This window comes from Mastigoproctus giganteus, chromosome 12 (genome assembly GCF_048544385.1).
Source record: "Mastigoproctus giganteus isolate SK-2022 chromosome 12, ASM4854438v1, whole genome shotgun sequence".
NCBI lineage: Eukaryota > Metazoa > Arthropoda > Arachnida > Uropygi > Thelyphonidae > Mastigoproctus > Mastigoproctus giganteus.
In genome coordinates this window covers 9,517,341-9,534,258 of record NC_143586.1, presented here as the reverse complement: position 1 = coordinate 9,534,258, position 16,918 = coordinate 9,517,341, and the positions used below count along the sequence as shown (strand labels likewise).

Sequence of the window (16,918 nt, the reverse complement as noted above, 5' to 3'; positions counted from 1 at the left end):
TGCTGTAGTTCAAATTAAATGACGGAAAATGAGTAAGCGTTCAAGCCTTTATAATGCCTATAATATCTTTGAAATAAAGGAAAAAAAAAAAAACTTAGAATACAATAACTGTTAGTAATATATATATATAACTAGTAATTAGAATTGTTTAATTTCCAAAATAATTTTTCATCCATAAAAACTAATATAATACAAACATTTCTTTTGACTTTTAAATTGATTAAAATGCTTTCACAGAAAACATAGCTTAGTAGTTCAAGTTAATTTTGAATGGAAGAATGTTTTAATAATGGCTCTTCATAAGAATTCAAATAACACCATATACATTTTTTTGTTGTTAAAATGCCCTAAATAAATTAACAAAATGAAAACTGTATTTGTGATCTCTACAAATACAACCATGATAAATTATCTTATTATGAAAATGTCTATCATTTAAAAAATAAGTGATATAAAAATAGGCTCAACTTTGCACTTTTCTTTTTCTTTATCACTTTTTACTTTATCCAACAAATAAAGTAAACTATTATCGTACTCTGCGATATCAATGATTATTTAAATATCTGGATGGCCAAGAATGTAAACATCATTATCTGCTGATTCCTCACAACAGGAATCAAAATCTAAAACAAGTGAAGGATCGACATGTACAACCATTTCAAGACATGACTCTTTACTTAGCGCCGACTTGTAGTCGGTATCTATTTCTGAAACAGATAATGGAGCAAAGTCTTCCAATTCTTCTGATGCCATAAATAAAGTACTGTCCGATTCCAGAGCTACATCTTTAGAACTAGAATCTGGAGTGAGCAGAATGTTATTAGATTTGGCACTTGTGGCTAATGTTAATGGTGCTGAAGCAGGAAAAGTTGTATTAGTAATGGAAGAGTCAGCTTTATTTGGTGGAGACACATTAGATGATGGCATAACTACTATGTATGATGTAAGCACAGGATTCCCAGGCACATTTAAAGGATTTTTTTTGTGTGAAAAATCTGATGACTGTATTGCAGAAGTTTTCAGCACACTCACTGCTGACGATTGCTGTGAATAAGATGATTGAACAGGCTTTTGTCGAAGTGAATAGGCTTTGGTACACATTTTCGAAGTATATTTCCTATGATCTGAAGGCAGTGTCTCAGAAGAAGGATAGGGAATATCAGAAGAGGTAACTGAAATTGGGCAGCTGTAGGAATGTTCATATGAGATGTTAGCCAAAGGAAGAATAGGAACATACTTTTTTGTAACATGATATGGTGCAGATTCCTTGTCACTCTTTGTTATTTGTGAACTTCTACTCGGATGCTGAATCAAAGGTAATGATGTATTAAATGGCGTGCTGTGAGATGTCGTGTTCAAAATGAAAGATGTGGCAGGCAACCAATTTTGTGATTCCATATCAACAGATATAATTTGAGATGCCACATTTAAAAATGATCAAACGTGAAATTTGAGAAATTTCAGCTCTTGTAGACTCATGGAAAAAATTAAGCAAAACTTTGTGATTCACATACATTTTACTCTACAGGTCTTCAAATCTTGAAGCTTGTTTCTGTGTCTCCAAAATAGCCTATTTTTCCGAAACTGAAAAATTTAAAACAAATATGAAATTCTAAAATATATAAGGGCAAAAATTTTTAAAAAATTAACATTATGTTTATCTCCAATAATTATACAGTTCAAAGATAAAAACTGTACTTATCTAACTTAACATTTATAAAATTTCATTCTAAATAGAATGTAGAATAATTACGGTAAAACACTGATGCACAATAATTGGAGTTCAGATTACTTCAGCTGCTAGATAACTAACTGAAGTAGTACAATAAATAAAAATCATCTATTTGCTAATTCAACTAGCTATTCAACTCACACAGTTAATTACCCTTTAAAAAAAAAAAAAACCACCTATACAAACACCTAGTATATGTACCATTGATTCAATGAATACAATGGAAATTTTTTTATTTTTTAAAAATAAATTAAAGTTTATATATTGATAAGGAATATTTTTTTTAAATGACATATTTCCTATTAGGAATTAGAAAATTGTCCACATTTTCTGAAAAACATAGTGTTACGCATGTTATAGTTTTTCTAGGGATGCTGACCATAAACCAGTTCCAGCAACCAAATCTCTTCTTTCATGCAATATGATTGACATTTTTTGAGGTTATGATGGGCACCATGGTGAGATCTAATCTTCGTTACATTTCGAATGTACAGCTCTAAAATGATATTCACTGGTTGGCTGTTAGATAGTCCACCAGATGAAACCTACTGGTAACTTTATAGGAGTCTTCCGGATCAGTTGGTGTATAATCTTGCTGCCTCTACACTTTCAGATAATGACTGCAGAAATTGAGTATTTTGCATGTGGGAGGCAATGTCAAGGCCACATTATATTCTTCCCTTGTGTATGCCATATCCAAAATTTTTACTACTTCATACATGTTTTCTTACATGTATGAAGTAGTAAAATACATCATGTGTATTTTACTAAATACATCATGAATAGTAAAACTATCAGAACAAACATATCTGCAAAAAGATATAAACCTCCCAAATGCTTCACTGTTCATTTTACAAATTATGCATTCTCATTTCCAACCTCAATGATGTCCATTTCCACTGGCAGTCTACCAAGCCCACATATCTTAATCCCAGAATCCCAATTATCAGTTAAATCAACCACTGCTTATTACTGCAGTTGTTCTAATTATTCACCATTTGATTCCTTTTGCTTCAAAGCTGGTACTTGCACCTATGTCCAGACTGATATTTACTGTCAGATATTAATTAATTTAGAATCTCTTCTTTTTGATCTTCTCTGGCTTAAAATCTCTCTTACACAATTCTGTCAAACTCACAGAACCAACTTTTCATCTTCCTCATTTATTCATTCAACTGCTGTTTTCTGGAACAACCTTCCTTCATACGTATTTCTTGAAAATTACAGTCTACAGAAGTTCAAGTCCAATGTCAACAAATATCTTCTTTCGTCTTCTCAACCTCCAACCCAAGCACGGTACTAAGTACTATAGGTTCTAATACCTCTCGTGTTTGGGGTTTTCATGTAAAAAAAAAAAAAAAAAAAAAAGCTTATACAGCCATCAGTCAAAAAAAAAAAAAGATCAATTTCACCCATTTACCCCCCCTCCCCAATAGTTTGTCTAATTCTTCCTTGAATTTATTTAAACTATCATTCCTCAGGTTGAATTTATGCTGTCTCATGTACATAGTCTCAGCAAGAGGGAGAATCCTATCAGAACTAAGTTTGCTCAAGCAATTTACAGCCTTAACATAAGTAGAAGCATATGATGCAAGAAAGCAAGCTTATAGAGCATCAGCCAAAAAAAAAAAAAAACTTTCCGTTTCACCCACCCATTCACTCCAAGTGTTTGTCTAGTTCTGTCAATTTCTATGACAGATGGAAGTTTATTCCAGCAATCAACCCTCACACTTGCTAAAGGCGAATTTATGCACATCTGTTCTACAACTCTCTTTAACCAGTGCCTCCATGACTTTCCCTGCAACAGAAGTTAAACTAACAGGTCTGTAATTACATTTTTCATCCTTTGATCCTCCTTTATGAATTGTGTCCACATTTACACTTCTCCAGTCTGTGCGTACCTCCCCCGAGTCTAATGAAGCTCTCATAATAATAGCTAAGGGTTTGCTTACTTCCTTTGCTGCATCCTTTACTATAATTGGGTAGATCCCATCCACTCTAGGTGCCTTTCTTATGTTTATCTTCAACAATTTCTCCTCTACTTTGCTCTGAATTATAACAAAATCATTTAACTCGCTGCCAGAGTTTAATACACCTCTGGCATCTACCCCCCCCCCCCCCGAATAACTCCTCATGTGTAAATGTAGATGCAAAATACTCATTCAGTTTGTAAGCTACCTGAGCAGGATCTTTAACAGTTGAACCATCGATATCACGTGGACAAATCTGATTCATCCCTTTCCTTCTAGTAAAGAACTCTTTGCTGTTTTTCTTTGCATCCTTTCCTAAAGATTTCTCGTAATCTGCTTTTGCCTGCCTAACCTCCTTTGTCACTCAATTACAGACCAGCTTATATTTACCACAGGCTTCTGTGTCACCTGATAATTTATATGTATCGCATTTTTCTTCTCTGCCACATGTCTCATTAGTTCATCTGACATCCATTTAGGCCTAGACCTTGAACAATATTTCTTAGTTGGAATTGATAATTTATTTATCCCTATTTTGTGTTACAATTGTTGGGAGATAACAGCAAAAAGGGAGGGAGAACACATAAGCCAGAGGCTTTTTAGGGGATGTTCCCTTTGAAAAAGATAACAATAAAACCAGACCTGAAATTACACAGGAATTATTTAACAGATACATCATGAATCGGACATGTTTCTACATTCCATTACAGAGACTTTGTAAACCAACCACACATGTCGCGTGGTTAACAACAGTACTTATAATTACATTGTGAGTACTTTTACAATAACCAGTTTGAAAGAAAAAAAATTATGAAATAATTGCGTAGAGTGTTACAAGCTTTTTGACAGCCATTCCTTCAACTTGTTTACATAATTTCCAAACTGGTATGCATTGTGGTAAGTTCAGGAGTTGAGTGGAAGGTGATTTAGATCAGACATCCCTGGTGATGTGTTCAGTTAGGAGCTTCTTGAACCTGTTTAGTGAAATGGCATTTTTGATATTTTCAGGAAGATTATTCCAGGTTTTTGCGCCTCTGTATTTTATATTTTTCTGACCTATGGCTTGTCTAAAAAGCCAAACCTTCAGGTTCAGACCTATGGCTTGTCTAAAAAGCCAAACCTTCTTAAGTTATATCTTATTCATTCTTCTTCTATTGTTATAAAAAAGGATCTGAAGAGAGGAGAAAAGTTTGGTGTTTTCAAAGCACTGTAGACAGGCCGCCTCAGCTTTTTGTATCAGTTGGTAGATGCTTAAGAGTCTCGCTTGCTTATATCTTGAAGTCACCGATGCATTCCAGGGAAGGCCCAAAATTGAACGAACACATCGATTGACAATTGAATTGATTCTTGCAAGGTTATCTTGGTCGTACCCCATGAGATGATTCCATATGTGAAGTGAGGCTGTATTAAGGAAAGGAATACTAGTCTAAGAAAGGAAGGAGGTACCCAGGCAGAGGCTCGGGCTAGTATTCCTGCTAGTGACGAAGTCTTCTTTCGTAAGGTGATCATTTGTTTATCCCAACTCAGCTGGTCATCTAGCCAGATTACTAGAAACTTGGTATCATTCACCCATTCGAGTTGTTTTCCTTTGTATGTTATTTCGAAATCAATATTTAATGTTTTATTTTTCATTCTGAACACATATATTTGGATTTTTCTGGGTTTAGTATAAGCTGATTCTTTTGTAGCCAACTATGCATTTCAGAGAGCAGGGCAGAGATCTTGCATTGAAGTTGGTTAGGGTCTTTATCAGTGATTAGAATGGAAATGTCATCGGCATATGCTACTAGGTGGGAAGATGGAAGATGAGAGAGAAATTCATTAATGTAAAGATTAGTAAAATAATAAGAGGAGTTTACCTCAATATAGTGCGTAGAACACTTTCGTATGATACCCTCCAGAAATTAAAACGGAAAAAACCGACAACTTACCGGTACATTAGAGTAAAATATAAATAATTAAATAATCAATTTAACACAATTCAAATCAATTTAAAACAATTAAAAATCAAATTAACGCAATTAAAATAATCTAACGAAAATATTCAAAAACGATTTTCCTTCCTGAAGCTGACAACACTTTTTGACCGTATGTCGTGATCACAGGAATGAAAATTCAGAATCATACGGAAGTGTTCTACGCACTATATTGAGGTAAACTCCTCTTATTATTTTACTAATATTATTATCAACGTAGAACATATTGAGTAGTACAGCTCTGATTCATACTATCTAATTAATGTAAAGAACAAATAGGATAGGTACGAGATGTGAGCCTTGAGGTACTCTCCTGGAGAAATAAGAAATGTCTGAAAAAGACTGGTTTGTTTTAACGACAAATGGCCTATCAGTAAGGTTGGCCATTCACTCCTTCTTCAAGGAGAAGGTTAATTTTTCCTCTCAAGCCAAGATTGTTGAGTAGGATATTATGATTTATGTAGTCAAAAGCTTTTGATAGGTGTAGAAACAGTGCTATTGCATAGTGACCCTTTTCAAGACAGTCCATGATCCTAGAGCAAAAATCAACAATTGCCAGGTCAGTGGATCTTTTTGAACGATAAGCATACTGTTGTTGATGGATAAGCTGATTGACTTCCAGGAAGCCCATGAGTCTGCCGTGAAGAATTTTTTCGAATAATTTTGCAAAAACTGAGAGTAGAGCTATTGGACGAAAATTGTTGGTAGAGTTACAATCTTTCCCCTTAGGAACAGGAACAATGACTGCTTTTTTGAATTGAGACGAGAATATACCAGATTGAAAGGAAATATTGTAAATATACTTCAGTGGTGTTAGTTGAGTTAAGGACCTTTTTCAGCAGATCAGGAGATATTTCATCAAAGCTAGGAACTCCCTTTTCTTTTAATTGATGTCCTACTTCTAAAATCTCTTGATCTGAGAGCGGAGCGAGAAAAAACAAGCTCCTCATTGAGTGCTTGACAGATTCTCTCGTTGCATTATCTCTAGAGTCTCTAGGTATGAAAAGCCTAATAGCTTCCATGATAAATTCTTTGAATGCTTCCCATTTTGAATTTGCTATTGGTAACATCATCAGTTGGTCTCACCGTATAGAATTTTAATACTGTCAGATCACAGTAGTCACCTTTACAAAAGCAAAAACCCTTCCCTTCACCCCTGATGGTAGTTACCTCTGAGTAAATCCCACATCAGTACACTGTAATCACTGCCACCTAGTGGTGCCTTTATCTGCAGGTTCTTAATGCATGAAGAATCACTACTGATATTCAGATCAAGAGTATTACTCCCTCTAGTTGCCACATGAACATGCTGCTGTAGAAAACAAACATCCAATAAATCCACAAAAGCCTTGCTATGTGTGAGTAACCAACCCACAAATTCCAGTCAATATATGGGAAATTAAAATCCCCCATTATAAGACAATCTGATTTACTGGCCCACTCTCTTTCTCTGTTCAGCTGTTCATTATGCTCATCAGAGTCATTTGGCCTATATAACACACTCCTACTCTCAATTTTGCTTTCCCAGTGCTTATGTCACATCAAACTGACTTGACACTGCACACTCCACCCATATCAACTGGCTGCCCTTCCTTAGATTTTTTTTCTAAAATAATTGCATAACCCCCTCCTCCCTTTCTGTACACATTGTAGTCCCCAAATTCCAATTCTGCATTCCTTATATCTGTATGATACCATGTCTCTGATATTTCAACAATATCTCCCTTTGATGTTCTGATCAACACCTCAATTTCATCAAATTTATTTATCGAACTCCTAGCATTGGTGTTAGTGCAAGTATACATACACCTGTTCTTATTCTTAGCAACCCTAACACAGCCCATGTATTCACTTGTTCTGCGTAGACTCCCAGCAGTCTCTGAAATCCCCCGCACCTTCTTTTCCAGCCTGCTGCTCATTCCAATAGAAGCAAGGGTTGCTCTTATGAATAAAGGCTTAAGTTTTGCAGATTACAGTGTCTGGAGACTAGGCACCTGCGAGGTGATCTGACTGAGGTGTATAAAGCCTTGAATGGTTTGAGCATGCTCAATGCTGATGGGATTCTTCCTCTTGCTGAGAATAATCACCTGAGAGGGCATAAATGCAAATTGAGGAAAGACAGTTGTAGGATAGATGTGTGGAAGTTTGCCTTTGGCCAGAGGTGGAACAAACTTCCATTTGATTGGTGGAACAAGCTTCCATCTTTTGTTGTGGAAGTTGATAGCCTAAATAAATTTAAGGCTAAGCTGGACAGATATTTAGAACGAATGGAGGAGTGAAATGGGAGCATTTTTTTTTTTTTTTGGCTGATGTTTTCTTGCTTTCTTGCATCATATGCCTCTACTAATGCTATTTGCCCTGGAAAAGAAGTCAAACTAACAGGTGTGTAATTACTCGTATTACCCTTTGATCCCCCCCAGTGAACTGGAGATACATTTGCACATCTCCCCTTGAGTCCAATGATGCTCTCATAATTAGGGTTTGCTAACTTCCTTTGCCACTTTATTATGTGATTATGAAATTATGCAGATTATGAAAAATCCTTTAATATAACTGGATAGATCTCATCCACCCCAGGTTCCTTTCTTATGTTTAACTTTAACAATTTCTCCTCCACTTTACTCTCAGTTATTACAAAATCATTTAACTCCCTGTTACAGTTTGATAAACAATTGGCCCTCTACTCCTTGAATAACTCATGTGTGAATGTAGATGCAAAATACTCATTTAGTTTGGCAGCTATCTGAGAATAATCATCTACAGTCGAACAATTGGTACCAAGTGGACCAATCTGATTCATCCCCTTCCTTTTAGAGTTTATACAGGGTGTCTCATAAATATTGGTACAAACGTTTAGGGGAAGTAGGTAGCATCTAAAGGAATGCGAATCGCATAGGAACCCATAACCGGAAACGTCACCGTAAGTCGGTACACGGCGCTGTTCATCAGTTCGGGAGAGGGAAAATTTCTAGTTTACTTATTCAAGCAGTAGTCACTGCACGAAGAGCATGCATCGATATACGAACTGTGAGCTGGCAGACATGCACCTAGTGTATGAATTAGAAGAGGGCCCACATGGTATGTGCCCTCTTCACATGCGGCACAACATCGCTTTGCAATAAATGTGTAGGCAGGTATGGTTGGTGACTGCTTAGTCAGCCCATACCTGTTACCATCCCGCATGAACTCCACTAAATATTGGATCTTTCTTGAACAAGTTCTACCAGGGTTACTTGACGATGTTCCAGCAAATGGGAGACGCAACATTTGGTTTCAACATGACTGGGCGCCTGCCCATTATGGAAGGTGTTTTCGTGACCATTTGAACAGCCGTTTTGGGCGTAGATGGATTGGCCACGGTGGATCTGTTTCCTGGGCCCCATGCTCACCTGATTTATTGAGCCTTGATTTATTTCTGTGGGGGGCCCTCAAATCTATCGTGTATGAATCGCCTGTGGAGACGGAAATGGATGTCGTGGCGAGACTCGTCTGCGCTGCTGCTACTGTCAAAGACACTCTAGGTGTGTTCGACCATGTCTGCCAATCCATGCTGCGTCGGTGTCACGCATGCACCGCGTCTCATGGTGGAACCTTCGAGCATCTGTTGTAACATCATGATATGCATCCATCTCGTACTCCATTGTTAATATTATGTCAAACAAATGTTTGCCACTAATTACTGTCTTGTGTCACTTCTGCTTCTTGTGCCTCTGCTACTACTTTCCCGTGATGTTTCCGGTTATGGGTTCCTATGCGATTCACAGTCCTTTAGATTTTACCTACCTCCCCTAAACGCTTGTACCAATATTTTTGAGATACCCTGTATAAGTAAAGTCTTTGATGTTTTTCTTTGCATCCTTTTCCAAAGATTTTTCATAATCTGCCTTCACTTGCTTAACCTCCTTTGTGACTTCATTACAGACTAGCTGTTATAGGATTCTGTGTCACCTGACAATTTATGTGCATCCCATGCATTTTTCTTTTCTGCCACATATCTCATTAGTTCATCTGACATCCATTTGGGCCTAAACCTAGATCAGTATTTCTTAGTTGGAACAAAAAGCCTAGTAGATTCCAAAATTATTTCCTTGAATGCTCTTCCCTTGAAGGGAAGGGTTTTTGCTTTCTTAAAGGCAACTACAGTGGTCTCAGAGATTTTTTTAGGTTCTATACAGTGGGACCAACTGATGATGTTACCAACAGCAAATTCTAAATGGGAAGCATTAAAGGAAGTAATCTTGAAAACTATTAAGCTTTTTGTTCCAACTAAGAAATACTGCTCTAGGTTCAGGCCCAAATGGATATCAGATCAACTAATGAGACGTGTGGCAGAGAAGAAAAATACATGGGATGCACAAATTGTCAGATGACAGAAGCCTATGGTAGATACAAGCTAGTCTGTAATCAAGTCACAAAGGCAGTTAGGCAAGCTAAGGCAGATTATGAAAAATCTTTGTCAAAGGATGCAGAGAAAAACAGCAAAGAGTTCTTTCCTTATGTCTAGAAGGAAGGGGATGAATCAGATTGGTACACTTGATATCAATGGTTTGACTGTAGATTATCATTCTTAGATAGCTGCAGAAAATAAGTAATTTTGCATCTTTAGGTGATTGATAGAACCTCTTAAAGTACCATATAAGAATTAGACTAATGGAGAGAAATACCATATAAGAAATAGAGATTTTAACCAAAATACTTAATTAGTTTTAATCCTATTCCACTTAACACCATGTAACAAAGCAGATCAATTGAGGTGAGTACCGAAAATTAAGCCTTTATGCTATTTCTCCCATTATTATTTTGCATCTACATTCACACATGAGGAGTTATTCAAAAGAGGAGAGGACCAGATGTTTATCAAACTCTAACAGGGAGTTAAATGATTTTGTAATAACTGAGAGCAAAGTGGAGGAGAAATTGTTGAAGTTAAACAAGAAAGGCACCTGGGGTGGATGGGATCTATCCAGTTATACTAAAGGAGGCAGCAAAGGAAGGAAGCAAACCCTTAGCCATAATTATGAGCACATCCTTGGACTCAGGGGCAGTTCCCATGGACTGGAGATGTGCAATTGTATCTCCAGTTCACAAAGGGAGATCAAAGGGTGACAAGTAATTACAGACCTATTAGTTTGACTTCTGTTCCAGGGAAAATAATGGAGTCACTGGTTAAAGAAGCATTGCAGGATCATCTAGACAAGACAGCAGTAATAATTGAGACACAGCATGGGTTTGTCAAGGGGAAGTCTTGTCTGACCAATTTAATTCGATACTAGGATGTTGTCACAAAGGAACTGGATGCAAAAAATAATTTTGATATCATATACTTGGATTTCAGGAAAACTTTTGATACTGTTGCACATGGAAGACTACTGTACAAATTGGAGCAGTATGGCATTAAGGGCAAGTTGCTACAATGGATAAAAGGAGGGTTGAGTGGGAGAAGACATTGATATTGATATTTATTACTTAAAGCGGTCCCAACCAACCAATGGCAACCCCGCTGTCAGTTACACATAATTTAGCAGTACTCTTATATACTCCCTCTCCTGTTTGTCCAGGTACAGGGAGGGAAAAAACCTGCCATGACCAAAAAAGATTGATATGAACAAATTGAAAAATAATCAAATTACATAAAAAATAAAATATACATATAACTAAATTTCAGACAAAGTCCAAACTTCATTGGAAAGATGAAGTTCAGAGAAGACAGAGAGTGGTAATTATTATTATTAGCCATATGGTGCACGGAAGCCTGAGGCTTGTGCTGCACTAGCCAAAAAAATTTGAGTTACCCTGAGAGATGTAGAGAGAGAGAGAGAAGGGAATCACCAAGAAAGAGAAGAATGATGATATCTAGCTCAGGACTCAATAGGTAATGCTCTACATGGACTAATGTTATTAATGGTGTCCCTCAGGGTTTGGTGTTGGACCCATTGTTGTTTTGTATATTAATCAATGATATTGATGAAGGTATATCAAGCTTAATGTCACAGTTTGCAGATGATACAAAGGTTAGCAGGGTTGTTAATAACAGTAATGACAGTATGCTGCTGCAACAGGATCTGGAATAGTTTGGTAGATGGGCTGAGAAGTGGCAACTAAAGTTTAACATTGACAAATGCAAAGTAGTAACCACAGAGAAATGTACCAACTATGTGGTGTTACACTGGAGAATGAAAGAGACCTTGGGGTAATTGTGCAGTCAGATATGAAGTTTTCTGAGCAGTGCAGACAGGCTGCCAGAGTAGGTCATGGGGTCTTGTCAATGATATACCGAAATTTTGCGAGAAGGGATATGAAGGTGATTATACCCTTGTATAAGGCAATGGTCAGGCCACCCCTTGAGTACTGTGAACAGGTCTGGAAGCCTCATTTTAGGAAGGATGTAGAGTTGCTGGAACAAGTACAGAGAAGGGCAACAAGACTGGTGAAGGGAACAAAGGGATGCTCTTATGAAGAAAGGCTTAAGTTCTGCAAATTGCAGCTTCTGGAGACTAGGCACCTGCGAGGCAATCTGATTGAGGTGTATAAGGCCTTGAATGGATTGAGCAGGCTCAATGCTGATGGGATTCTTCCTCTTGCCCAGATTACAAACCTGATGGGGTATAGATTCAAACTGAGGACAGACAATTATAGAATAGATGTGTGGAAGTTTGCCTTTAGCCAGTGGGTAGTTGACTGCTGGAACAAACTTCCATCTGTTGTTGTGGAAGTTGATAGCTTAAATCAATTCAAGGCAGAACTAGACAAACATTTGGAATGAATGGATCAGTATAATGGGAAGGGGTTTTTATTTTTTTTTTTTTTAGCTAATGCTGTATAAGCTTGCTTTCTTGCATCATGTGCTTCTACTAACGCTAAAAGGCAATGGCTAGGCCACATCTTGAGTATCGTGCCATGCATGCATGCACACACAAAATAGGTGTGGTCCCAGGATTTCTAAGGGGGGGCTAAAGTAGTGTTCAATAGCATCATTAAGCTTTAATCATCATACAGCAGTAAAAAATATACACATTTTGGTCATAAGGGAAATGTTATAGCTCCATTAACCCCACCTGTGACAGTCCCTGCAGATTAGTCTGGGAGTCTCGCTTCAGTAATGATGTGCTGGAACTGGTGCAGAGAAGGGCAATAAGATTCTTCATGGGCACAAAATGCTTGAATTCTTTTTTTCTTGTTAAGCCAAGAAAGACTTCATCTCCACAAATTACAGCATCTGGAAACTCAGCACTTGAAAACCGACTTGACTAAGGTGTTCACTGCTTTGAATCTACTAAGTAAATTAAATGGTGATGGCATCTTCATTCTTTCTCAGACAATACCTATAACACGGACTTTGAACAAAATCAAGGAAAAGCTACACAAATTATAACAGGGTATAAATATCTGTTGGTATTTCTTTTTAGTGGCTGTATATACTTGCTTCCTTGCATCATTTGACGCTGCAAAATATTAATACTCAGGCCGGCACTAGGGGCATGCAAGTGAGACACTTGCCACAGGTGCCACCTAAAATAGATGCTGCTAGATGCACTACTGCATATATGTTTTAAGATACAATGTGAATTAGGCACTGTTACAAAGGTTTTGTCTCATGTGCCACAAACATTAGAGTCAGCACCGTTAATCCTAACTAATTCAGTTGTTCTCTGTACCTCTTCTAATTGGACTTGGCACATCATAGCCTTAGTCGGCCATGCGCCATAAAAACCAAAACCATATATTTCCCAATATATCTAAGTCCTTTCTGAAAGTTTTCAATCCTGTATGTGGTATTTCTTAAGTAGCCAAACCATTGCCTTATACAATAGGATACTTACCCGTTTCTGCTGGATAAATCACTGACAGAACTCTTATGTGCTGCTCTAGCTCCTTCTGCTCCTTTCCACCTGTCCGTAGACAGGTGGGAAGGAGCAGCAGTGCGTAGCACACGCTGCTTGATTAGATCGGGGTTTGAGCCTGTCACCACCAAATACGGAGGATGCGAAAAGGTCAGGGAATGACCACCGCATATTCCCGGATCAATGTGGTCTTAGTTGCTAATGCTCCTAAAAAACAAATAACAACAGCACGTAAAGTTCTGTCAGTGATTTATCCAGCAGAAACAGGTAAGCACCTGTTTACACTGCTCAGAGAATTTCATGTAAGACTACACAATCACCACTAGCTTTTCATGGTAGACTGTATAATTACATCTAATCCATTGTAATAAAGTAAGTAGTCAACAATCTACATTGATCATTTAATGGCACTTTGCACAGGTAAACTGAATTGGCGAAACTCTAGCACTTCATTATATGCATCTCTTTAAGAAATTAAAGGCAGATTAAGTGCACAGCAACACGATAGTACATGCAATATATAAATACAGCTATTGTCCTGTATCACGAACGATATCGCAACTGCACGGCAGATTTGCTCAATGGGCTGAAATTTCTGGCTTGAACGAGGTCACAGAAGTGGAGGTTTTTAATTTATCTGTTTTATGAAATCACCTTTTTATTAGCCATTTCAAGATTGTCTTGGTATAATTATATTGGATGTTAGTGTATGCATGTTTCAACCCCTACCCTCCATTCCCATCACAGCATCAAATTGGATGCTGTGACATGTTCGTTTCTATACTGTAAGGGGTTGTTATTATTATTATTAGCCAATATGATGCAAGGAAGCCTGGGGCTTATGCTACACCGTCTAAAAGAAATTCCCAATTTACCCCGAGAGAGAGAAAGAGGAATTACAAAGAAAGAGAAGGATGGTGATATCCAGCTCAGGACCTGGCTTGGCAAACCCAGGGTCCTGAGCTGGATATAACCATCCTACTCTTTCTTGGTGATTCCTCTTTCTCTCTCTTAGGGTAACTCGGGAATTTCTTTTGGCTGGTACAGCATAACCTAAGGCTTCCTTGCATCGTATGGCTAATAATAACCCCTTACAGTATAGAAACAAAGACCACAGCATCAAATCGGATGCTGTGCCGGGAACGGAGGGTAGGGGTTGAAACAATCATACACCAACATCCAATATAATTATACCAAACCAATCTTGAAACGGCTACTAAAAAAGGTGAATAAATACATAAATTAAAAATCTCCACTTCTTTGTCCTCGTTCAAGCCAGAGGAAAGTTCGGTAGAAAGAAGACTACGTCTTAAATATGGGAAAAAATATACCCACGACCATTACATGAAAGGTAATTAACATCAAAAATTCATCAGATCGACTGAGTAATATATGGTGGATTTAGAGACTTAACAGTATACGAAAGAGTGTAGAATGTAAGGGTAGTGTTTAATTTTCGACTTCAATAAGCACAGCCAAATAAAAGATACAAACCATGTGCGTAAACTAAAAACTTCGAACACACGCAAACATTAAAACCCAAACAGGCACCGGTAACTATGAACTACAAAACATCATTGAGCGACATCTACCACACCACTTCTAAAAATGTTATGGTAAAATAATTTTCATTCATTTCAAACACGTGACAGTTATTATTAATATTATTATTATTATTATTATTAGCCATATGGAGCAAGGAAGCCGAGGCTTTTGCTGCACCAGCCAAAAACAAATTTCTGAGTTACCCTGTGTGTGTGTGTGTGTGTGTGTGAGAGAGAGAGAGAGAGAGAGAGAGAGAGAGAGAGAAAACAAGAGTCAGAAGTAGAAGGGAATCACCAAAGAAAGAGAATATACTATGAATTCCCACAATTTCAACTTCAGTATTAACAACACACTGTAAGAGCATCGTATGAATATAAAAAACAGATGGAAATTCACATTCTTTGGATTATTGGGGGCTATAGAGTCCTTTTAGCCCCTACCTAGGGCCACTCCTATCGTCTTGCTATTTTGGGTTTGCGTTACAGTAGCCAGATTTTAATATCAAAAAAGATTTTAAAATTAGGAAAATGTAGTGCAGAGATTTGCAACTTGCGGCTCTTTAATTTTTAGCCAACATGAAGCACAATTTAAAATGGAAAAAATCAAGGACATGTGGAGTGCAAGACTAAAATGCCTTAAAACTGAAATTGAGGATTTGGAGAGGTAAAGGGCTGCCCTTGCAATTCTACACAAATAGACGGCGATAAATGAGTTGAAAATCCGAGGCCAAACTGTGTTTGATGCATGGAGTAGCTTAGCAGACACATATATACATTTTAAAATATTTGCGTTTCGACTTCTCTTAGTTTTTGGTTCGACGAACTTCTGCGAGCAACTATTTTCGAAAATGAACTATATTAAAAATAAATCAACAAACCGTCTGAACAATGCGATTCTCTCAGCATTTTTAAAGATGAAAATCACGGCATACTCGCCTGATGTTAAAAGATTCGCTCAAGAAGTTCAGCAGCAAAAGTCTCATTAATTCGTACCTAATTGGATGTTTGTTACGGTTTTTCAGTATTAATAAGTAATATATCAAAATATATATTTTTTAATAAAACACCTTCCCCCTCTATTTCATTTCTTAAAAAACTCCCCCACCCCTTCTCCTCCTCCTTCCAGCTTCAGCTGAGGTGCAGGACTTCGGATTCCCTGGGTTTTTTTGTTTTTTTTTTTTAATTAGATCAAAAATGGCTCTTCACTCTAAAAAGGTTGCCGACCCCTGCTCTAGTGGAAACCAAAGTTTAATAATCCAAGAGGAGGACACTGACTTTTTTTTTTTGGCTGGTGCATCACAAGCCTCAGGCTTCCTTGCACCATATGGCCAATAGTAATAATAATCATTAGCCAGGTAGCCAGGATAATACATCAGAATCTAGCAAGGAAATACCAGTTGGTCGAAGAAAGTGAACCGTACTACAAGTACTAAGCCCAGGCAGTACTACAGATCTCAACCCACAAGCTGTAATGGGACCGCGCCATAATAACGGATAAGACAATCCCGCACAACAAACCGGAAATAACCCTTGTGGAGAGGAAGGAAAAGGCTACCTATCTGATTGACATAGCGGTACCTAACACTGGCAACCTGCAGAAACCAGATGGGTAAAAAAATCAAGAAGTAAACGAACCTAAGATAGGAAATCAAAGAGATGTGGCATATGCAAAAAGTAACGACCATCGTGTCAACCACAGGTCAACCACATGGTTCCAAAGGCCCTACATAACAGCCTAGCAGCAATAGGTCTCCCAGCGAACCCCTACAAAGAACTCCAAAAAGTAGAAATCCTGAACCCCTGTAGGATACTCAAAGAGTTCCGCGACCAATAGTAACACCCGACATAACAACAA

At 37.6% G+C, this 16,918-nt stretch overlaps 1 protein-coding gene across 1 annotated transcript; it reads right to left on the bottom strand.

Annotated features, from left to right (window-relative positions):
- Positions 1-541: 541 nt before the first annotated feature.
- LOC150076664 (uncharacterized) lies at positions 542-15,068 on the bottom strand. The gene is made up of 2 exons (XM_090386401.1): positions 15,014-15,068; positions 542-1,584 (listed from the first exon to the last, which is right to left on the bottom strand). Exon 2 carries the CDS (start codon positions 1,396-1,398, stop codon positions 556-558), a length of 843 nt encoding a protein of 280 aa, XP_090242527.1. The 5' UTR covers positions 1,399-1,584; positions 15,014-15,068; the 3' UTR covers positions 542-555.
- Between the last annotated feature and the right edge of the window lie 1,850 nt (positions 15,069-16,918).